Source organism: Ceratotherium simum, chromosome 33, assembly GCF_057802395.1.
Source record: "Ceratotherium simum simum isolate JZ-2026a chromosome 33, ASM5780239v1, whole genome shotgun sequence".
Classification (NCBI taxonomy): domain Eukaryota; kingdom Metazoa; phylum Chordata; class Mammalia; order Perissodactyla; family Rhinocerotidae; genus Ceratotherium; species Ceratotherium simum.
The window spans coordinates 9639578-9664101 of NC_141932.1; the positions used below are offsets into that span (position 1 = coordinate 9639578).

A 24524-nucleotide genomic window follows, 5' to 3' on the forward strand; every position below is an offset into this window, starting at 1 on the left:
TTGAGACTCTATCACATATCAGGCACTATTTTACACATAAGGTATGGAGATCCATCAGCAAACAATACAGACCAAAATCCCTGCCCTCAGCTTACATTGTCATTACGTGAAGGAAACCATACCACACGCTGTCCACAGTTACTATACTGTTTCAGGCCAGTAAGTGTGACAGTTACTTTCATTTGGGTGAAATGGCTAAATTCCTTGAAAGTCACGTTTACCAAAACTGACAGAAGAGGAAATAGAAAATCTGAATAGTCCAATAACTATTAAAGAAATTGAACCTGTCATTAAAAGCCTTCTCAGAAGGAAAACCTAAGACTCCATTGGCTTCAGTGGCCAATTTCTCTAAACATTTATAAAAGATATAACACCAGAGAATAAAATCAGAAGAGTTCCTTCCCAACTCTTTTTAGGAGGCCATTATAAGTTTGATGTAAAACCTGACAAGAACATTAGAGGAAAGTAAAATAACAGACCCATCTTTACATGAACGTAAATGCAGAAATTCTAAACAATCTAGTGAGATTAATTATAAATATAAAAAACACATCATGACCAAGTGTGATTTATTCTAGGAATGCACGATAGTTTAACATTAAAAAATTAATGTAATTTGTGATGATGTAAATAAAAGGATAAAAATAGTATGATCATCTTGTTATGCAGGAAATGCATTAGATACAGTCCAATAGCCATTCATGATTTAAAAAAGAACAATCTTAGTAAAGTAGGAATAGAAAACTTCTGGAGTCTGATGCAAAATAGTTTAAAAAAAACCCTACAGCAAACATCTTACTTAATGGTGAAATAATAGTTTTCCTCTTGATAGACTCTCTCATCTAAGCTTCACAAATTCCCCATCACTCTTTCTCTTGTTCTCTTTTCCCACCTCCAGTTACCCCAGGGTATAGGCTGAGGTCCAAAAACCAAAAATGACACCAACGGTACCCTTATGTCCTTCTTCCCCCCAAATCACGGGGCACCAGAGTGTTTTTCATAGTGAGTGGCTCAGGATGACCCAAGATAAGAAGCTGGAACTGGGAGCAAAGTAGGAGCAGGCAGAGCTCAAAAATGTCCCCCAGCCCTCCTCACATTGCCTCTAACTCGACCTCTGCAGAAACTGAAGCAGATTTGGTTGTTGTGTCACTAGTCTGGGCTGAGTCCTCGCTCAGGGCCCTCTCCAGACTGGCAGGCACGGAGTGGATCAGTCTCTTTCGGAAGTCTTGACCCACGAAGACATAGAGTATTGGGTTGAGGCAGCTGTTGAAGAAGGCCAGGGAGCTTGTTGGGAGAAGCAGGACAGTAACGATTTCATACTTCCCTTCAAAATGTATCTCCTTGATCCAGATTGTGTCCAGAAGGGCCATCAGTTGAAAGGGGAACCAACAGAGAAAGAAGGAAGCCACAACAGCAGTGAGGAGCCGTAAGGTACGGCTGGATTTAATCATGTCTTTTTTGTGCATCTTGGCAGCAATGAGCCCATAGCAGATAGCAACGATAGACATTGGCATACTGAAGCCAATGATAAACCGGATGATCCCTCTGGCCGTCAACACCGTTATGGCCACCTTGATCTTCTCATCAGTGGTGCTACCCCAGGATCCAAAGTTGAAAGTACAGTATGTATTCCCTGTCGGATCCTTTATTGTGGTCACAAAGATTAAAACTTGGAAGGTAAGGACTAGAGCAAGAATCCAGGGGGCAATGATCACTTTTGTAGCCAGACCTACAGTGCGGTGGTTCTGGGTCCAGATTGGATGCAGGACACAAATACAGCGGTCTAGGGCAATGAAAGCAATTAGGAAGACACTTCCAAACAGGTTGATGTCCGCCACGATGTTAACTAGCTTGCATAGGAACCAGCCAAAAGGCCATTGCTCTCTCATCACCATTGAGACAAAGAGGAATGGGACAGTAGCAGTGAAAGAGAAGTCGGCTATGGCCAGATTCAGGTAACAGAGTGTAGTGACTGTGCGTGGCATCCGGAATCCAGCCACCCAGATCACAAGCCCATTGCCCAGGATGCCGAGGACAAAGGTGATCCCAAGTATCACCAATGAGATGATCAGCCCAACGGTGTAGCCAGGAGGATCATAGAACATCTCATCAGATCCATTCAGAGGGAAGGAGAAGTTGGTTTCCATCTTGCCCACACCTGAAACATGTCAACAATGACCATTTCTCAGCTGTGGAACCCTCTTACAGCATCCCTATTCATGGCCAGCATTGGCTTCCATTCAACCTCCCACTCCAACCAGAATGCCCACTCTACTGACCCTGCAGCCAGTCCTACTATAAAATTGGCACTCCCTTGGCTGTTCCTTAGGGAAAGGATAGTTCTCCATTTCACATAATTATTAATATGCCTTCAGCCTATCAGGCTGATTACTTAACCAAGAGGATTACAAAAATCCTGTCCACCAGCAGAATACTGAACTGAAGGTGTATAGACAACAGAAATTGATGAGAGGCAGCTTCAGCAGAGTGAGGGAAGCACTAGACTCAGAGTCAGTAGGTTCACATCTTCTTCCACCCATGACTCAATGCACAGATGCTGGCAAGCGTGCAGCCTCCTTCAGCTCCAGGCTCTCCCAGACTCCCAGCTCCTGTCCCTCCCCTCTGTGAGGACCCTTGACCTATTGTTTGGTTAGTCTGTAAGTTAAAGTTTTAGAGTTTGGTTTGAGTTTAAAGTTGACGAGGATCTTGAACAGTTACTGGTAATATGTAGTAATATGTTATGTCCTGTGGACTCGGTGAAGGGAGGAAGTCAGCGAAGGGGGCCCTATCTCTGCGTTCAACCCTCTGTTTTTCATTGTCTCTGCTTCTTATGGACCTCTCCTCTATTTGGGATGCAAAGAATTCTCACCCATTGCACATCTTTAGCATTCTGTGGGATAAAGAGTATGAGAGTAATAAGTTTTGTTAATAATATTTGTGGGGTTCTTATTAGAGACCATGCATTGTGTTAATTGCAGTATATAGGAATCTAGTTTGATCTACATAACAAGTCTATAATGTTTGTTATTTCTAGTTTTTATTTCTAGTTATATTGTTCAGAGCAGTTATGAAACCTGCCGGAGGTCACTTAAGTAGTAACTGGCAGAGGAAGGACTTCAATCCAGCTTGATCTGACTTCCAAGTCTTTTCTTCATGACAACTGTGCATTGCTGGTTGTGAACAACATTGCTGGTTGCCCACCCAACATCCATTCCCCCATTCTTCTCTGCTAACCAAACCACAATTTGGTTTAGTAACTCACCCTTCAAGGAAGATGACTCTTTCTCCATCCTTGGAGGGAAATCCTGATTAGCCTCACTAGTAGCTGGAATCCCCTTTGCTTTGCCAAGGATTGTTTTAGCAGGGGGCACATGACTAAATCCTGGACAATAACACCATGGGAAAATATCCTGGGAGCTTCTGGGATAGATTTCCTTGCTCTTAAGAATGAGGGTCCAAAAAATTGTAGTGTCTGCCTCTGGACCAGGTCACATCTGTAACTGTTGCCTCCAAATTCAACCCAGACGTCTGTGTGACCCCCATGTCCATGCCACCTGGCCAGATTTCCTCACCCTGTGGTGTGGTAGCTATCGCAGAAACATCCAGGGTGGCTGTTAAAATGCACACTCATGAGCCCCACCTTAGAATCTCTTTGCATAATAGCTAGGGTGATTTTCTATGGCCTCAAAAATTTGAGAATCATCTTACACTAGGCTATTCTGCCTCCTTAAGAGACATAGCAGTTACTGAGCACCTGTTCACGTTTAGTACTTGTAATAATATCGCAGGGTATCCATTATCGTCCATGTTTTATCAAGGGGAAACCATGGCCCCGGGGTTTCAGTAGTTTGTTCAACATCATGCCCAGCCAGTCAGTGGAGGCAGCAAACTTTGAAAACCAGATTTCACCAATTACAGAGCCACTGTCTTTGCCTCTCTAAAGTGCTGCCTTTTCAAGGGGTTCCCCCAAGATTACCTGGAGATGATCATCCCCCAGGATGTTGATTTTCCTCCCTCCCTCCTTCCCTTTCTCCCTTCCTTTTTTTTGCTTCCTGCCTTTACTAGACACTTCCTCCCAAGTCGTCTATGGGACTTTGCTTGATGGAGTGCAGGGTTTCTCAACCTCGGCACCATTGACATTTGGGGCTCCATGATTCTTTGTTGTCAGGACTGCCCCTACACTGTAGGATGTTTAGCAACATCCCTGGCTTCTATCTACCAGATGCCAGTAGCACTCCCTCCCTCCAGTTGTGACAATCAGACATGTCTACAGACATTGTCAAATGTTCCCTGGGGGGAAAATCACCCCCAGTTGAGAGTGACTGTCACAGTGTAAGGAGTGCTGGGCTCTAGAGTTTGGTCAGTCTTTATTCTCATCTTATCTCTGACACCTGCCAGTGAGTTCTTAGTCAGTGACATCTCTGCAGAGTTCAGTTTCCCCCTCTGCAGAACGGGGGTGATTTTCTGGTGAAGACTGGTTTTCAGATGAGGATTAGTGAGAATAGATATGGAATCTTTTAGGCAGGACCGAGTGAGTCTTTAACAAATGTGACTCTCCATCCTCACCAGGCTCTATGCTGTGTCCTGGGGCTCAACCCTGGGCCACACACATTTAGAAGCTCAAGTTCAGGTCAAGAACAATGCTCATAACAGTAGTGGTACTACACATGAACCTTTTCCATATGCCAAGAGCTTCTCTTTCCACCCTCATCACGACTCATCTCATAAGGATCCTGAGGATTGCATGTGTTAATATGTATAAAGCATCTAGCATACTCTGTGGCATTGTAAAAATAGAATAATATTAGTTATAATTAGTATAAGCATTGTACAGAAGAGGAAGTTAAGACTTCAACTGGTTACATTAATTGTTTAATGCCCCCGGTGAGGAAGGGGTAGAGCCAGAATTTGAGCTCAGCCAGACAGATTCCACTGGAATTGTGCTCTTAACTCTCTCCCACCCCATATTTCCTCAACATAGTCTGGTTCTCTCTACCTGCTCATTAACACCCTACAAGGCACTCAGAAGATAGGATGTACTTAGTAATCTCTAAATCATTGCTTTAAAAATGTTGATACAACAAGGAAGTGTGGTTGCGCAATGACAACTGGGGAAAGGCCAGGGAGGCAAAGTTGTAAAGTTATGGGCCCAGCCTCATTGCAGGGTTGGGGAGAGAAGCTGTGACCACAGGTGATACTCGCATGGACTATGGAGGCTGCTATTTGGTGAGCCCCAAATATGTGCCAGTCACTGTACATTTTATCATCTCCTATTACAACATCCTTGCTTTTACATAAGTATCATCATCGTGTATTACAAGAGGAAACCCTCACTCTGCTGGGGAGAGTGGGTTGCCCAATATCACAATTATTAAGGGGCGGTCTGGATTTATGACCACAGATTTCAGATGGAAACACACTACTTGTTTGTTAGCTGACTTCTCTTCTCCAGCATGTTAGCATTTCCATGCTTTAAAATAATGGTTTCAGTTTTGCTTTCTCCACAGACTTCCTCACCCCTTCCCACAACCCGGCTCTCAGCTGATGCCTGTACCTCATATTTTAATGAGAAAATGGTAGCAATTAGTTCTGAACTTTTTAGCCTTCTCTCACCCAAACCCTCCAATCTATCTGCACCTGTTGCAGGGAATAAAGATTGTCCATTCCAAAGGCTACCCCGGTCTCCATGTTTGCTCTGGGTCCCTCTCTCTCTCACCTTCCCAGGAATTTTCCTCCTGCATCATCCCTTTTCTTTTCTGCCAAAACCCTCCCAAGATTTTCTTTCTACTAGATCGTTCTCACTGTCACCTAAATGTGATCATATCACCTCCCTTCAAAAAGAAACCATTCTTGGCCCACTTTCCTTTCCAGCTTCAGCACTGTTTCTCCAAGAGAATTCTTTCTGTGAAGAAGATTCACAGCCAAACTTAAGAAGGGAGTGTCTCCCCTTCCTTACCTCACATTTTTCTCCTAAAAACACTCCAAATTGACTTCGATCCTCAGCACTCCAAGGAATGTGCTCTCCTTAAGTGTGCTCATGGCTTCCATTTCTTATCCTGTTATCTCAGTGACATAGGACCCATTTGACGCCTTCTTCCTTCTTAAAACACATTTTTCTTATGCCATGAGATGATAAAATGTACACACAATGCACTTTTGGTTGTCTTTATAGCTCGCTTGACCACCTCTTTTCAGTCCAGTTTACTAGCTTTTTTGCCTCCAAATTTAACTCTGAGTTTTGAGGTGTCCTAGGGCTTGTAACTGTCCCCCTCCTTCCTCTATACAGTCTCACAGCTTGTAACATCTTACTGATAACTCCTGATCTAAACCATCAGCCCTGGCTTCTCCCCAGAACTCTAGCCTGGTATAACTGACTTCTTGACATTTCCCCATGGGAATGCCAGAGTCACCCCAAACCTAACATTGCCCAAACCAAACTCTTAATTGTTCCATCCTCCCAAGTTTGCCTCTCTCCCCGTATCTCTATGTATTTGGAGCTTAAACATTTGCTCGTTAAAGCTCCAAATCTGAAACTCACCCTCGATTTCCCTTTCCCTCACCACCCAGTCCAGTCCAAGTCTTTTGATTCTATCTGTCATGTCCATCACCACCTCCCTTGTCTGTGGCCTCATCTGAGCTGCATCTTGGCACAGACCTTGCAAATAGCTTGTTCCTGCTCCTGATGCTGCCACACCCCCCGTTCTGAAGAAGCCAAATGATGTTTCAAAAACACAAATCAGATCATGACATTATTCTGCTCAGTACCCTCCAGTGGCTTCCACACTCCTAATTCAAGCTTACCAAGCACTCCTGGATCTGCCCAGTCTGTCCCTCACACCTCATGCATCCGCTCTTACCTCACACACTGTGCTCGATCCACACTGAATTCCTTCGATTCCTTGAACACGCCAAGCTCACTGCCATCTCAGGGCCTTTGCATCCTCTTTTCCTTCTACCTGTAATGCTTTTCCTTTCAGGCTTCCCACATCTGGCTCTTCCTGAATATTCATATCTCAGCTTAGATATTTCATCCTCAGAGAGGTTTGAATGCCTGACCCACAATGCAAAGCAGCTACCCCAGGCACAGCCCATCTCACCAGATACTTTTCTTGTTTGTTTATCCATTCATTTATTTTCTATTCTTAACACCCTCCACACCAGTATGTAAGCTCCACAAGACTACCAAGTCCTTTCAGTGCTACATCCCTAGAGTAATGCTGTCCAATAGACACATAAATGGGAGCCATCAATGCAAGCCACATATGTGAGTTACACATATGTGACTTACAATTCCTTTACAAAGTAAAAGAAATTATTGTTAATAATATATTAATGAATTTTAATAACTTATTTAACCTAACATATCACAAAAAATATCATTTGAACGTGTAACCAATACAATAACTATCAATGAGATATTTTCCATTCTTTTATCACGCTAAGTTTTTGAATATACTGAATCTTACACTTACAGCACATCTCAGGTTACTGACCATATGTGGCAAGTGGACGTTATGTTGGATAGCCCAGCTCTAGAGTTTAGGAGGCATCTGCCACATAGCAGACGTTCAAATAATTGTTTTTAAGTTGTCAGTCCCCCACCTTACCACCAGCTGAGATCCCTTTGCTCTGGCTGGTTCCTGGCTTCTTGTTGAGAATGTAGGCTGGAAGGGCTTCTGCAAATGCTTTATTGAAGGACAAGGGGGAGGGACAATGGAGCTGGAACCAATCAAGTGACAGAAACTCAGAGCTTCTTGCAGTTTCCAGAAAGCACCCTGGAGATGTTGTCAGCATACTCTCCTTAGAAACTTAAGGTCAGAACATTCCCCTCACCTCCAACCTTCTGGGGGAGACAGGAGTTCAGTCCTAGAATATCAAGGGTCAAGGAATCTGGGTGTCCACACCCTTTCTACTTTAGAGATTCAGGAAAATGAAAGAAACAGTTACTGAGGTGAGAAGAATGAGGGGCAGGTAATGAAAAACAGAGATGATGGTTAAACAAAAACTTGCTTCTCTACTCACACAACACTCTGACAGCAAATGTGTGGCTTTTTTCTACACCAGCAATTCTCCAATTCCCTGTGGACCCCAACTGGGTGTTCAATTCAATTCAATTCTGACACTATCTATCTGGAGCAAGCATCAGATCCCACAAGTTAAAGGGCTCATCTCACAAGACTACCCCCACTACAGAAGCCACTTGTAAGTCCCAGGTGGCCACCTGTACTTCCGTCTGACCAGCTATAAATCAGAGGTTCTCATGACCCCCTCCTCAAGTTCAATAATATGCTAGAATAGCTTGCAGAACTCAGAAAAGCAATTTACTTATGTTTACCACTTTATTACATAAAGGATATAACTCAAGAACAGCCAAATGGAAGAAAGGCATAGGGCAAGGTATGGGGGAATGTGTGTGCACAGAGCTTCTATGTCCTCCCTGGGTGCACCACCCTCCCGACACCTTGATGTCTTCACCAACCCAGAAGCTTATCAAATCTTATTGTTCAAGAGATTTTATAGAGCTTAATCTCTAACCTCCCTCTGACCTCCCTTTCCCAGAGATCAGGGTATGGGGCTGAATATTCCAAGCTGTAACCCCTGGTCTTTCTGAGGCTCTCTAAGGGCCCCACCCTAAGTCACCTAATTAGCATAAACTCTGGTGTGATCAAAAAGAACTCCTTACCAATAAAAAAAGATAATTCTATCATTCGGGAAATCGAAAGGCTTTTAGGAGCCTTATGCCAGGAACCAGGCACAAAGACCAAATATATTTCTTATTATACCACAGTAATGCTAACAGAAACTATAACCAGGAACACAGAGAGAGAGATAAGGGAGATGTGTCAGAGAGTACCCTTCACCCAACACTGTCACCAAGATTAATCCCCTTACCTTCTGCTCCTGAAGGAGATAATTTCTGGGCCAGTGATCTGAGAAGATGGGCCCTTTCTGAGGTTTTAAGTACCATCAGAATGTTCTCTAGAGTTATTCTCAAAATCAGTGGATAGAACCATGGAGAAAATGGGACAGCCAGAAAACAAATGTGCAAGAGAAAGAGATAAAGACAACTATTTTCTTTGTTGTCCCCAAATCACTGTACCAGTAGGATGTTTTCAGGTATAAGTTATAGAAAAGCTGTGAATTGCTGAAACCATGAAGAAATTTATTATTTTAAAACATTTGGAAGGAGGTAGGTTCTGAGTCTGAACAAGAATTGAGTTTAATTTAATCCTTCCACTCCACCATTTTATTGGTTTTCTCCCAAGGGCTTCTTGAACATGACCACAAGATGGCTGCCATTGTTCCAGACATCACATTCACATAATCTCCCAAGCCAGAAGGATGAGGATGGGCAGAAAAATTGATCTCATTCACAAGCCTCTCTCATTTCATAAGAGAAAGAAATCTTTTCTCGAGTTTCTACAGGACCTCTTCTTACCTTTAATTGGCAGAACTGAATGACTTACCCATCTCAAGAGCAATCCTTGGCAAAAAAAAAATTTTTTTAATGAGGTTGTCTTGATTGGCTTGGGATGAAGGTACATTGCCACCTGAATTAAATGGAGTTCATTTATCAAGGAATAAGGGGTGGTAGGTATTATATAGGTATAGCCTCCAAAGAAGTGTTCCCTTGCTGTCTCCTAGGGACATAGAGATTAATCAGTCATGGGCTCTGCCCTGGAGAAGCTGACCAACTGGATGGAGAGATAGAGAGTGCAGTGCTTAGTCACAGAGGAGTGGGGGTATATGTAGCGATAGAGAGATGCCTTGGTCATTATGTGATCCCCCAAAAGGAACATCTGACTCAGAACAACAGGGTCTAGGGTCACTTCCTGGAGGAGGTAACATCTAGGCTGAGCCTTAGAGACTTAGGTAAAGAGGAGAACGAAAACTGCGTTTCCGGCAGAGGGCAGTGAAAATGCACAGGAAAGGGGCCAAGAAATAGGTTTCCTTAGGTTACTAGAGCACAGGTGTGAGGCAGAGAGCAATAAGCAAGGAGTCTGTGGAAGGCAGCAAGGGGCCATCTTTTAGAGGGTCTTGGATGCTACAAGAAGGACTTTGAATTTCTCCTTCAGAAAATGAAAAGCCTTTTAATCAGGAGAGGGACTTGTCAGGTGTGTGCTTCAGGAAAAAAAATGGTCCTAGAGTCCTGCAAAGGGATGGATTTGAGAATGCTCCCAATGGGAGGCAGAGATCTTAGGTGAAGAATGTTGCAAGAGGTCAAGGTGAAGTTGTTGAAGAGCTACTCAGATGCCTTGACCCCTGATGTTGAGGGACTTGAACTTTGGCATCCTACGGAGGGTGGAGGTTGAAGAAAACAATCAGATAGTTGAGTTTCAAAAGAGCCCAGTCTACTCCCCATATGCTGTTAAAACAAGTGCCATATTGGTATCTTCTTGGGGCCATTGAGAAGCACAAGGAGTGCTGTCCTGTTACCCAATTGGTTTAGCTCATTTATCCCTTTCCCATCACTTTGGTGTATCTTCTGCTAAGACCATTAGAGCCAGAGTCACTCTCCTCAGGAGACCAGAACCTAGAACTGTCTAGAGCAAACCCACAGTATTTGGAAAGTCCAGGTGAGAAATGCATCCCTGGGGGTTGGGGAGCAGACAAGGGCATGCGCCATAGGATGATGGGGACAAAAGACTCTGGACTGAGTTGCAGAGAAATAGATGGGGATGAAACGAGTCCAGCGAACACACACAAGTGTGTCAGGATGTTGTGCTGTGAAGGAGAGCCAAGGAATTGGTTGGGGGCTAAAGAACGATGTGGACTTGAAGGATAGATTTTAAAAAAAGTAATAAGTTCTAGACCATATTGGGCTGCTGATGCAAATGAAGGAATGGAGGGAAAATATTGATGCTGCAGGAGAGAGAAGGGATAAGTGAAGGAGGGAAGTTCTTGAGAACACGTGGGTGTGGGAATCAGGACAAGAGGAGGACAGATCTTGGGCAGGGCTGCCTGTCCTCTGCTCATAGGGGCAGAGGCAGAGAGCAGCGGTGTAGGAGCAGACAGGAGAGTGGATTTGGTGGAGTATGAGGCACCGGCATTGGCAGGGTGGGGATGGGAGAGGAGGTTTGGAGCTTTGAGGAGAAAGCAGAAAGGCCAAAATAATTATTATGGTTCACAGGAAGATAAAAGTAACAGGGAAACAGTAGATTTCCAGAGCAGTGATACATCTCCACATGAAGAGACTGGTCCTGGATGTTCCATAGACCCATCAGCAGGGTTCAGCTCTGCTCCTTCAAGAATTGCAACCTTGGATGTTAGGCCAGTCACTTACCCTCTCAAAGCCCGAGTTTCTTCTTCTGTCACAAGGTGATGATGATGCTTAGCCAATTCGGAGCTTGGTGAGATCCAGGGCAAGAAAGGGAAGAATGGGGTACAGTGACTGCCACGTAGGTCACAGGTGTCAGATCACAGGTTCTCTCCCCCACTCTCAAACCTTGGTGGAGTCACAGTTGCACAGCTTTTTCTCTCTTGTGTGTCCCCTCCTGTCACTGCAGAATCTTCCTGATTCATTGCATCAGTCTTTTCAAATGGTTGCCTTAGAGATTCTTGAGGACAAATAGTTCTCAGAGTGTCTCTGTAGTTGGATGGCGGGTGGGGTGGGAAAACACCTCCAAGTTGTTTCTGAGACTGTACAGCATCGATGTTCAATGGAAATGGGAACCACATACAGAGCTTTGAATTATCTGGTAAGCACTGTGAAAAAGTAAGAAGAAACAAGTGCAGTTTATTTTTATAAAATATTTTACTTAACTATATATTGCCAAATTATTATCATTTCAACGTGTCGTCAATATAAAAATTATTAATGAGATATGTCAGATTAGTTTTTCCCTCCTAAGTCTTTGAAATCTGACAGGTATTTTCCTCTTAGGTCCCTTCCCAAATAGTGCCCAGCCTCATTTCAAGTGCCCCAAAGCCACACGTGGTGAGTGGCTGCTGTATTAGACAGCTCAGCTGTGGAGGCAGGATGGCAGGGCAGGGGCAGAAAGAGACCTTTGCTGCAATCTGACAGCAGGAGCTGTTGGGTGACTTTAAGCAATTAATTTAAATGCTCTAAGTCTCAGTTTCCTCATCTATAAAGTGGGTATAATAATAATAACAAAAACTAACATTATTTAGTACATGGTGTGTGTCACTCACTGGCCCATGCTTTCTGGTATCACCCACTTTCTCCTCACAACAGCCATTTGAGAAGGATGCTGCAAGGGTTAGAAGGGAAGGAAAGCTCTTGGCAAGAGCCTGGCATGTGGTTTGCATACAGAATCTAGTTAAATCTCACACCCAGCACATATTTGGACTGAATACTGTCCTGCTTTTCTGCATCCCCAAGAGTACTGAGCCCACCCAATGGATGGAAAAGCACAGCCCATCCATCTGGCCAAGATCACCACAGAGACAAGAGTGGAGATGAGTTGTCCTACTCTGACTTCCTCAAGCACAGAATCCACGATGTGTGTTGTGTAACACTTAATGACATGTTGTCTGCTATAACTCACTGAGTCATTTTGCCTCTCTTTGAAAACCAACCACATATTATGCCTGACCTCTCACAAAGGCAGAGGAAAAGAGGCTTTCATGACCCCCAAGTCAGAGGGCCAGACTCAGGGATGGAGAAGTTCTATACCTTGTAGCCCTCAGGAAGAGAGTCATAGGAGGAAGAAAGTCTTAGCTCGCCACTGCCTTACAAAGTGTCACGGAAGGTGTTTCTCACCAATTTTCTGATGTCCACACACCTTCTTCTTCTTTTTTTTTTCCTTTATAAAAATTGTGATAAAATACACATAACATAAAATTTGCCATTTTAAGTATATAATTCAGTGGATTTAAATACACTCACATTGCTGTGCAACCATCACCACTGTCTAGTTCTAGAACTTTTTCATCACCCCAAACAGAAACTCTGTACCCATCAAGCAATAACTCCCCATTCCCCAGTCCCTGGCAACCACTCATATGCTTTCTGTCTCTGTGAATCTGCCTGTTCTGGATATTTTGTCTAAATGGAATCATACAAGATGTGACCTTTTGTGTCTGGCTTCTTTCACTTTTCAAGCTTCATCCGTGTCACAGCAGGTGGCAGAACTTCAGTCCTTTTCACAGCTGAATAATATTCCATGGTATGGATGAACCACATTTTGTTCTCCATTTACCTGTTGATGGAAATTTTGGTTGTTTCCAACTTCTGGCTGTTGTGGAGAGCACTGCTGTGAACACGTGTGTGCAGGGTTTTGTTGGACTGCCTGTCTTCTCTCTACATCTTTTGCCCAGTGTTTTCTCTTGGAGGGCAAGGCCCTTGTCTTTAGCTAAGTAATCTGCCTGGTAGGTGGCTTGCATGTTAGCAATTGTCAGAGCCTCTGCGATACTGTGATTTATTATGAGGAATATCTATTTCATCTTCATCCCCCTTCCTGGCAGGGATCTCCTAAAACCCTTGGAATTTCCTGTGATGAGAGCATAAAGGTGTCTTTTCTTATGTTAATGAAGTGACTTTGGAAGTCACCTAAGGATGGGGGCTGGTCACCAGAGGAACCAACCATGTGATTGGGACCTCCGGGGAGTGCTAGGGGGAAGGAGATTGAGTTCAACCAATGACCAATGATTTAATCAACGCTGCCAATGTAACGAAGCCATAAAAACCCAAAAGGGCAGGGTTTGGAGAGCTCACAGGTTGGTGAACCAGAACGCTTCCACGCGACACCATGCTGGGCCCCAAATTCCACAAGGACAGAAGCTCCTTTGTTCAGGACCTCGCCCTGTGTATCCCTTCATCTGGCTGTTGATTCCTATCCTTTAATATCCTTTGTAATAAACCAGTAATCTAGTGAGTAAACTGGTTTCCTGAGTTCTGTGAACCTTTCTAGCAAATTACTCAAACCCCAAGAGGGGGTCAGGGGTCATGGGGACCTCTGATTTATAGCCAGTCTGCCAGAAGCACAGGTAACAACCTGGACTTGCAATTGGTGGCTGAAGTGGGGAGCAGTCTTGTGGGACTGAGCCCTGAACCCGTGGAATCTGATGCTGTCTCCAGTTAATAATGCCAGAAGTGAGTTGAGTCGCAGGACACCCGCCTGGTGTCGACGCCTTCCTTAGTATGGGGGAAACCCACACATCAGAATTGGTGTCAGAATCCCACCATTGCACCCCCAATAGCCATTCCTCACTTTCTTCCTCATTGACTGCAGCCTTTTTCATGGCAGCAGTGCATCCAGCTCAGAGTCTAAATCACCAGTGGAGGAGCTGGATTGTGAATTTAATTTTAATTCATTTAAATCTAAATAGCTGCACGTGGCTGGTGGCCAATGTCTTGGCCTGTGTGGCTCTAGTGTGACTGAGGGCCTCCCTCCCTCCTCTCCCACCACACTCTGAGCTTGTCAAGGCTGTTCTGGGTCTGATTTGCCTTCGTATTTGGTCACAGAGCCTGGACACAGGCCCCACGAAATAGGAAGGAATGAGTGTCCTCATGCTTTCCTGTTTCCCAGATTTCTTTCTGCTTTTGACAAATGTGTTTGGGAGACAGGCATTGGTGTTTGCTGATGACTTTAAAACCTCCAAGAGATCTGCATGTCCTAGGCAAGAAGGTCACAAATCACCCCCAATGTGCAGAGGGCCGCAGGACGATGGGATCACGGAGGCGATACAATGGAGGGAGGCCAGGGGGTTGGATATTTAGGATCCCAGGAGGCTCGGGCTTCCCCCAGTGGTGCTAACACAGGCATTGTGGCCTCACGTACTTGGCTGTTTGGAAATCAGGAGGGACCCAGGTTCCTGTTACTCAAGCTGCCCCAGGTCCACTTCCCCTTCTCTTCCCTCTGCTCTGCTCCTTTGGAAATCACCGAAGCTTGAGATGTTTTGGGCAGGTCAGAAAACAGATGCACGAGGTAGAGAACTGGGAACCTCAACTCTTGGGTGACTCAGAGGGAGTGTTGGGGGCCAGACTCCTGTATCTTTGAGCCTCTGTCTTCTCATTTGTGAAATGGGTCTATTAACAATCCCTCCCATACAGGCTTGTCTGCACAGTGAAAAGAGACAGTATATTCACACAATGAGGTACTAACCCTACAGGAATGAAAATGAGCAAATCATAACCACATGCACAACTGTGGGTGAACCTCACAGACATAATTTTGAGCGAAAGAAGCCAGGCATAGAGGAGGATGCACCGTGTGATTCCATTGACATGAAGTTTTAAAACCAGGGAACCAACCGATGCTGATTGGAGTCAGGACAGTGTGTATCCTTGTGTGCATGTAGGGTGACTGGCACGGGGCCAGTGGGGATGATCTGCTTCCTGATCTGGGTGCTGGTTACATTGTGAACATTTATTGATGGGACATTTATGATGTGTGCAATGCTCTGTATGTCTATTATACTTCAGTAACATATTTACTGAGAGAGAAAAAGGAGGGAGGAGGAGATGGAGAGAAGGGAAGGACAGGGAGAGAAAGAGATAGAGAGAGAGGTGAGAGATGGAGAGAGTAGGAAAGGAAGGAGGAAGAAAGGATGGAGGGAAGGAGAAAGGAAGAGAGGAAGGAGGGAGGGAGGGACTGAGGGAGAGAGAAGGGAGGCAGGGAGGGAGGGGGCACTTTCCTGGCACAGAAAGGCAAAGTGTGAGTTTCAATTTTCTGCAGCTGAACAGATGAGGTGGGGTAAGTTGACACAGGGCTCAGTAAAGACCGTTAACATCATTTCTTACCTTTCCCCACCCTCGCCCCCATCCACACATCTGGAGACAGGGAGGGGAGGCTGGGAGAAACACCCTCAGTGCAGACAGAAATAGTGGGTTCCAAGCACAATCATCAGTGACCTGAAATATCTGACAATGCCTGAGGCAGAGAGGACACCATTGACCAGTTCCCTCTGTCTTCAATAATATTTCCATGGGCTGGATGTGGCCTCGGTCTTCCATGTCTCAGAGTAACCAGGGACCATGATTTCTGCGACTCGGACATGATGGAGGCCCCATCTCTGTCCCCCACACACGTATCAGTGGGAGCAACACCAATGATGTGTTGAGATGGCTCATACGAGCTCACAAAGAGACAATTGTTAAAATATCAGGACTATTATGAGCCAATACTGAAAATCAATCATATGAAATTGCAATTAAATAAGTGATATTCAAAACCAAGGCAATACATTCTTAAAACTCATCACTTCCTAATTACTTTGCTCCATTTTGATGAACAAATGGAGTTCCAAGATGCACATTCTTCATTTCACTTTTGTCTCTCTCATTAACATGAACAAAATTACCAAACAGTCTGATGTTGTGACAACTGTTGGTGGCAGAATTGTGAAAACTCATACTGGGTTTTGCAAGAAATAGCAAGTTACCCTGAAATTATAGTTGTATGGAATTTACAATAAAGAGTATCGTGTATTGTATTATTATTTGTTAACTGTGTGCTACATACCCCTCATAATCAGTAAAACTTATCATAAATATACGTATTTATATACAGACATAGCTTTTTTTTTCTTGGAGAGCCGTTTGTTAAAACATTTAGCAGCACACCACAGTGCAGAAAGCACATGTGCTTAGGATTCTGTAAGAGTTGTGTTCAAATCCCAGCTCTGTCACTATTTGTGTGACCTTAAAGGAGTCAATTCCCTTTTTCAACCTCAGTTTTCTCTTCTTTAACATGGGAGCTGTAATAACTATCTGAGGGAGATCTTTTGTCTAGAGCTCATGAACATGGAGTGGGTAGCCCAAGGCTTGGTATATATCACGACCACCATCAACATGGCTATTTCCACCTGCTGGAGACAGGCCTGCTCTTCTCTGCTTTCTCTGTCCTCTGAGATCCAGAGCACAATTACATGGCTGGTCCCATCAGACCTGCCCTTTCCATTCCTCACAGTCTTCCTTCCTCATTGTACCTCCCTTTGGCAATCAACAGAATGGGGAATCATTAGGCAGACTTTAATCTGAAATCCTTGGACCTGGGAAGAGAGGAGAGAGAACAGCTTCCTTGTGTTGACTTGAAAAGCCTCAACATGAGTTTATTCTGGAATACCCAAAAGAATTGCAATTCGCGACGAGCATGTTATGGCAAACCATTGGGCAAATCCAGCAAACAAGGAAGGGAAGCTCCCTTTACAGAGAAAAATGAGGAGAAAGGGGTGCTGTTCTAAATGAAAGACCATTGGGGGAAAGGAACAACATTTCAGGGCAGCAACAGCTTCTCATTGGCTGAGATGCTGCGTTTCTCATTGGCTGGTCTGTTGCCAGGTGGGGAGAGAAATCTTCCTTCAGCACTAGTTTTACTTCCTGTCCAAGATGCAAGCATCTGTCTCCTCCTGTTTGGTCTAATTGACAATGTGTGACAGGGCATGACAGCTCACGCTACAGGCCTTCCTGACTCCAATTTAGCTAAGGTTTCTTTTGTTAATCTCCACACTTGTGACTTGTTCTGGTCCCATGCACCTTAGAAGAGGAAGGTCCCCATGAACTTCTCCAGGGCAGAGATTAGCACCCAGTGTATTGCATGCTTGCATGTATATGGCACTGGGCTGGTATATTAGATTCCTAGGGCTGCTATGACTCATTACCACTAACCGTGGGGCTGAAAACCACAGAAATATTTTTTCTCACAGTTTTAGAGGCTAGAAGTCTGAAGTCAAGGTTTCAGGAGAGTTCAGCCTTCCTTCTGGAGGCTCTGAGGGAGATCAGTTCTATGCCTCCTTTTAGCTTCTGGAGGTTGCCTGCAATCCGTGGTGTTATGGATTGAATTGTGTCCCCCCAAATTCCTAAGTTGGAGTCCTAACCCGCCAGTACTCAGAATTTGGTTAGTAGGTTTTGCTGCAGATGTAATTATTTAAGTTAAGATGAGATCATATGGAGTAAGATGGTCCCCAACCCAATATGACTGGGTGTCCTTATGAAGAGGGGAATGTCAGACACAGACACACACACAGGGAGAATGTCATGTGAAGATGAGATTGGGGTGATGCTTCTACAAGACAAAGTTTGCCAAATGTTATCAGTAAACCACCGGAAGCTAGAGAAAAGGGCTGGAACAGATTCACAGCCCTCAGATTCACAACCCTGCCAAAACCTTGACCTCAGACTTCTAGCCTCCAGATCTGTGAGACAATAAATTTCTGTTGTGAAGCCATCAAGTTTGTGGTACTTCCTACAGAAGCCCTAGAAAGCTACTGCACTTGGCCTGTAGATGCATCACTCCAGTTTCCGTCTCTGTCTTCACATCATGTTCTCCTCTGCATTGACTGTTCAGTCATCTCCCTCAGCCTCACTCTTATGAGGACACTTGTCATTGAATTTAGGTGGGGTGATCTCATCTCAAAATCTTTAACTTCATCACCTCTGCAAAGACCCTTTTTCCAAGTTAGGTCAGATTCACAGGTACCAGGACTTAGGACTTGAACATATCTTTCAGAGGCCACCAGTCAACCCAGTATAGCTGGGGACTCATATACATCCCCTCATGGAATCCTCAGGGAAACTGAAGCTATGAGAGACCAAGTCACTTTCCCAAACTCACGCTGCTAGATGTCAGAGATGGGATTAGAATACAGGTCCTTCCAACTTGCTGCTGTGTCATTCTCTGTCACAGAGGAGGCTTAGTAACGATTGATGAATGAATGAGTGAGTGAATGAGTGAGTGAGTGACTGAATGAAGCAACTCGGCAACAGGCATAGAAAGCTATCTTGTGTCACTATTTCCTAGAAACAGCAAATGACCAATGACAGAGTTTGGGAGCTCATTTAAACCAGGGTTCCATTCCTGGTCCCTCCAGCTCTCTGCATGACATTGAATATATCAAGACCTTAGTTTCCTTACCTGTAAAATGGGGATTGTAATACTTTCCTCAGATGTTTTTCAAGGGTGTTAAGTGAGAGAAAGCACACAGATCAACACCAGGCAGAAAGTAGGAGCCTGGAAATATCATTTCACTTTGGGAGGCATTTGTTCCCAGTCAGATGGTTCTCAAACGTTACAGTGCATGAGAACCATCTGGGACGTGTCTTCAGTCATTGTTGGGGCCCTGAGCTCACTCACTGGGAGTGGGGCCTGGTAATCCGTATTTTCAGCAAACGCACACAGACGACTTGGATGCTCTGATGCCCGCACACCAGCGTGCAGAACATCTGGCTACGTGATAACAAGAGCAGATGGTGGAGCCAGGTTCCGGTTGCGTCCTCTTGGGCACCTTCCTTCATCTCTCTGAGCCCCAATTTTGGCATTTGGAACTCATCACAGGGATCAGAGGAGTGTCAGCCAGGATGAAAACCCATAGCCTGGGTGCTGGCGATAGATGGACAGGACACCATGGCAGCATGATTTCCTCTTCTCATCTGGCAGGTTTCATCAGAAGGATGAAGTGATTCGAGCCACTGGATGGCGGGTGCCTGCAGCACTGACCACAGAAGGGGCCTCCAGGCTTCTGCTCCTCTGACTTCCTCTATCTGGAGCCCACAGGGGCTATTCTGAGCTTGCTGCCATGCCAAGCTCCTTGATTAGGATGGACTTTTCACCCACCCTGGAGAGATGAAGAAGCGGGGCCCGGGGATTCAGTCAATGCCCGGCATAGTTCCGTCCACTCACGTCAATGTGGTGATGGGCCCTCCTTGTCTGCCACCAGCCTTGGAACTCAGGAGTGTCTGACACCAGACCACAGGCTCCTCCCAGCTTCCTCCCTAGACGAGAGCTGAGGCAGCAGTGAAGGGTCCCCTGGCGTCCCCTGAGTCAGTCATGGAGGCCCTCAGCGACTGCTGGTTCAGGAACAGCTAAAACTCACCACAAATTCCAGTGGCCAGGCAGGCACGCTCTCTTAATCTGAAGAGCTACCCTCTGAGGGACAACTTGAGATATCCCCATTTTACAGATGAGGAAAGAGAGGCTCAGGGGAATGAGAGGCTCCTTGCCAAGAACACGCAAGTAACCGGCTCTGCCCTGGGGGCCCCAGCCTGTCCCTCCGGCTCTCCATCCTCGCAACTGTCTCTGACTCAGACTGTGGTGTTCCTCCCATGGAGACTCTTCAGGACCTGGTCTGTGGTGGGGCAAACCCTGGACTCAAAGTGGATGATGGGAACTTCAGGAAGGGAGGGGTGGAGGCTCAGAGCCAAAGTTATGTGCCAAGAGTAACCTGAGGCTCACAAAATTTTCTGTCAGAGCTCAGAGGGTGATGGACTCAAGAGTCCAGGGGCCAGGCCTCCTCTTCAGCACACAGGAGTGTAAATCCCAGATCTTCCTCCTCTTGGTCCAGGAGTCCAGGCCCCCAGCCCCTCCTCCCACAGTGACCTTCTTGCCTGGCTCTGCTGCCCCCTAGCTGCATCACTCTGGCCAGGCCTCCTTCTCCCTCTCTGGAAAATGAGACCCCTCCTCTCTTGCTGCAGGGATAGAGCTGCTGCAAAAGGAAGGCTCCCTCTCTCTCTGGCTCTTTCTGGCTCTGTTTCCCTCCAGGGAAAAGGGTAGGAGCAATGGTGGAAGCTGGAGTGGAGGCATCTTCAGCTGGAGGACAGGGTTATGGGCAGACAGGGCCCTCCCCTCCTCCTCCCCTCTCCAGAGGTCCCACAGCTCCTCCCAGAGGCAGAAGCTGGATGTAGAGTCATCAGCATCTCCCTCCCACCCTCGCTCCCTCCCTCCCAGCATTTCTGCAGAATCTTGGGGGCTGAGGTGTTTCCCACAACAAGGGTGTGTGGGAGGAAGGGCCCCGCGTAACTCCAGCGGGTCCAGGCTCCACTGAGAGCACGGGGACCACGCCCTCTGAGTTCCTGGAAGCCCGAGGTGCTCTGCTTCCAGATTCGGGAACTCTGCTGATGCAGGGAGGCCTCGCCCAGAGTCCCACCTCCCTGGGAGCTCCCATTCCTTCCCTCTGAGAGGTGGCCACCCCGAGCTGCTGGGTCGGGTGGGGGTCCCAGCTGCCTCCCACTTCTCTGCCTTCTTCCCTGTCTCTCCCTCTCCGTCCCCTCCCTCCTTGTCCTCCTCTTCTTTCTCTTTCCCTCTCTGTCCACCACCCTGACTCTCCATCCCAACCTCACTCATTCATTCATATTTATTGAGCACCTACTATGTACCAGGCACCCGTCCAACCCTGAGGAAACAGAGTCATGAACACAACAGGCCAAGACCGCTGCCTGTGTAGAGCTTGCATTCTGGCAAGGGAGACGCACATCGTACAGAAAAGATAATAACCAGGCCAGGTGTGCTTTATGTGGGAGGGGGATAGATGCTGTGGAGAACAGAGCAAGGAGAGGAGGGTACAGGGGATCAGGACTCCAGGGTGGGGCAGGTTTCCACACTAAACAGGGTGGTCAGGTGAGCCAGCCCCTCTCCCTCCTCCCACCCTCCTCCCTTCCTCTCTTGTCCCCTCCTCCTCCTCCCTCCCATCCTCCCTCCCTCCTGTGTCCCCTGCCTCCAGCTTCATCCCGTCCCTCCTTACCTCCTCCCTCCTATCCTCCCCACTCCCCTTCTCCCTCCTTCCTTTCCTCCCTCTTTTCCTCCCTCCTCCTCTCTCCCTCCCCTCCTCCTCACTCCCATTCTCCCTCCCTTCCTCCCTCCTTCTCCCTCCTCTCCTTCCTCCCACCCCTCCCTCCTCCACCCTTCCTCCCTCCTCCCTTCCTTCCTGTCTTCTCTGTCTCTCAGTATCTAGACTGTCCTGAAGCACTTCCTTCCCACCCAGGACACCTGGCAGAGAAATCATTTTCCTGGACTCAAGCATTTAACAAACCCAGACTTCCTCAAGTTACTCCCGGGCCCTACCCTCCCTAGTTCCCCAGGAGGCCAGTGATCACTAAGCAGGTACCTGCCCAAAATGAGGCAAATGTGGTCAGAAGGAGCTCAGAGGAAAGGCTCAGTGAGCCCGCCCACCATGTCTGCTCTCCAGTGTCCCTGCCCCTCAGGGTTTCCTCAGACACCTCTGCTCAACCTCGCTCTGCACGACCCCATTGCTCCTCCAGTCCCACAGCCTCTGCCTGCATCGAAGCTCAGACTCAGCTCTCTCTCGCCCAGAGAAGACCCTCCTATGACCCTGCCACCCAGACATCCTGGCTCAAAGTCCCCAGTCCCTCATCCAGTTTATCCCTCACAGGCGCCCAGAGCTGACCCTGCCACTCCCCTGCTCCAAGCCATCCCATGGCTCCCCAGCACCCAGGACAAAGTCCTACATTCAAAAGCCTGCATGGAGAGAACCTGGCTGTGCACTCCACACCCACCCCTGTGCTTCACCCTTTATGCTTGACAACATCAACCTGCCTGTACTTTCCTGACTGGCCAGGACATTTCTTGCCTTGATGCCCTTCCCAGCCCGCCTTCCAACCCCCAGCCCCACCCCACCCCGGCTTGCTCTGGCTAACTCCTTATCAGTCAGGACTCAGCTCCTCCAGGACATTCCCTCCTTCAAGAAGCCCTCCCTGACTCCCCCACCCCCAGGTTGGTACATCCCGGTCTGTGGTTTTTCTGTTTACACAGCTGTCTCCTCCACCAGATTGGCAACTCCTCAAGGGCAGGGCCCGGGTCTGAGTCATCTCTGTGTGCCTGGCATCACCCAGCCGAGAGCCTGGCCCACCACTGGCACAAGAGATGTCTCTACGGTGAATAATGTTCCTTCCTCTGCTTTTTGTCCATTTCTGCCTTATTACCTCCCCACTCTTCCCTCCTTCTGCCCTGGTGTTCTGTAAACCACACCCCGAGGTTGTCTGATGATAACTGAAATCGTGGGAGGGCCACTGTGGACCCAGGGCAGGGACCAGAGATCAGCCCCCATTGCAGGGGAGGGTTCTGGGAGAGATGGCTGTTACAGAGGGGAGCAGGAGGTGGTCCCACCACTACCAGGCCCTGCCTCTTGTGGGAGGGCCCATTTTCATCTGTCCTGGTCTTTCACCTCTTGTCTTGGCTGCTTCCAGCCTTGGTCATCTCTCCCTGCAAGGAATTCTGGGAGACTGGACATTAGGGTCTCAGGGAGGAGGGGGCTGGGCCTGGACTCCTGGGTCTGAGGGAGGAGGGGCTGGGGGTCTAGACTCCTGGATCCTGCAGGAAGAAACACTGGGGTTTAAAGTCCTGGTCCCTCCTCCATCATCCACACTCTGGTTTTAGAAACATCTGGTTTTATACAGCTGCTCCACCCAGGCAGGGCAGGGTGGGGGCTGGGCAACCAAATGCCCAGCTTCTGAGTGGAGCCTGGGCTGTCCCCCACCCCCACGCCGGGGTAGTAGAATCACCCTCCCCTCCTGCTCTGGGCTTGGCTCCCACCGGAGGACCCATCATCCTGACATAGCCAGACACCAGGCAGAGGCCCAGGCTCCTAGCAACAGTGTCAGAAACTGTCGGCCAGCCCCGCCCTGCTGAGATGGGTGGGGTGCCCCTCACTTGGGTCCTGAACTGGCTTTCTTCTCCCTGACATCCAGGCTCAGGCAAAGGCCCAACCTGGCCATAGACCCCCACACCCTCGTCCCCGGGGAAACACGGGGAGCGAGCACTTGGCATCTTGCAGGGGAAAGCTCCGGGACAGTCTGGATGAGATGGAGCCGCAGGGAGAAGGGAGGACTTAGAGCCAGAAAAAGAGAGAGAAACAGTGAGTGAGAAAGAGAGAGAGACATAGAGAGACATAGAGCCTCAGAGATACACAGAGATGCAGAGAGACAGAGGGAGGATAGAGACCGAGAGATAGAGAGAGACAGACAGAGACAGAGAAAGGAGAAAACAGGCAGCCATTGAGAGGAAAAATAGAAACAGAAACAAAAACTGGGAGACAAAAAAAAAGGGGATAAGGATACAGATATTCAGAGAGAAACAGAGAGACGGAGACAGACGAAGAGAGAGAAAGGCAGAGAAACACAAGGAGAGAAAGAAGAGAGAAAGAGAGAGAGACAAAAGATGAGAAAGTCAGGGAAAGACACAGAGAAAGAAAGGGAGACAGAATCAGAAAGTCAGGGAGACTGAGAGGCAGAAATTCAGAGACAGACAGACGCAGACCCAGAGGGAAGCAAGCAGAAATGGACACGCAGAGAGGGAATGGAGAGAGAGAGAAAAATGACAGAGCTAGGGAGGCAGGGAGAGAACCAGACAGACAGATGGATGGAGAAACAGACCCAGGAAGACAGAGACAAAATGACAAAGAGAGAGAGAAGGAGATGAGGACGTACAGAGATAAATAATCAGAGGTGCAGACACAGGGAGAGAGACAGCTGTAGGGAGAGAGAGAGACATCAGTAAGAGGAGCGGAGGGAAAGAAGTAGGTGCAGAGATGTTTATAAAAACTCATGCAAAGAAGGGCACAGAAACAATGACATTTATCACTGAGTCTCTGGGTCCTGAGGGGCTGGGGGCTCAGACGCCCTGAGACCCCGTCTCTTTGGCCTCTGAGAGGCCACTCTCACCCCTCCTCTGACTCAGTCTCCTGTGTGGCTCCTGGGGGCAGCTGACCAACAACTCTCTGAGTTCAGCCCCCAGCCCCTGGAGAGACAAATCCCAGTGCTCCACTCCCCTCCCCAGCCCCTGGTGCGTGCACACACACGTGCACACGAACAGGCACACGCAGACCCACAT

At 47.2% G+C, this 24524-nt stretch overlaps 2 protein-coding genes across 6 annotated transcripts in view; one reads left to right on the top strand and one right to left on the bottom strand.

Annotated features, from left to right (window-relative positions):
* HAS1 (hyaluronan synthase 1) overlaps positions 1-24524 on the top strand; it is a 57853-nt gene that overhangs the window by 24582 nt on the left and 8747 nt on the right. The gene's annotated exons all lie outside the window — the stretch shown is intronic.
* On the bottom strand, positions 565-7651 carry LOC101395877 (N-formyl peptide receptor 2). Of its 2 annotated transcripts, none has more exons than XM_087421208.1 (2): positions 7603-7651; positions 565-2158 (listed from the first exon to the last, which is right to left on the bottom strand). In XM_087421208.1, exon 2 carries the CDS (start codon positions 2145-2147, stop codon positions 1092-1094), a length of 1056 nt encoding a protein of 351 aa, XP_087277334.1. In that variant the 5' UTR covers positions 2148-2158; positions 7603-7651; the 3' UTR covers positions 565-1091. The 2 variants fall into 2 exon arrangements, with proteins under 2 accessions (XP_087277334.1, XP_087277335.1); XM_087421209.1 differs by having other exon boundaries at positions 7608-7648.

What these genes read in the sequence shown, in the direction of transcription:
- LOC101395877 (XM_087421208.1), bottom strand. Translation starts at nt 2,147, where the DNA reads ATGGAAACCAACTTCTCCTTCCCTCTGAATGGATCTGATGAGATGTTC.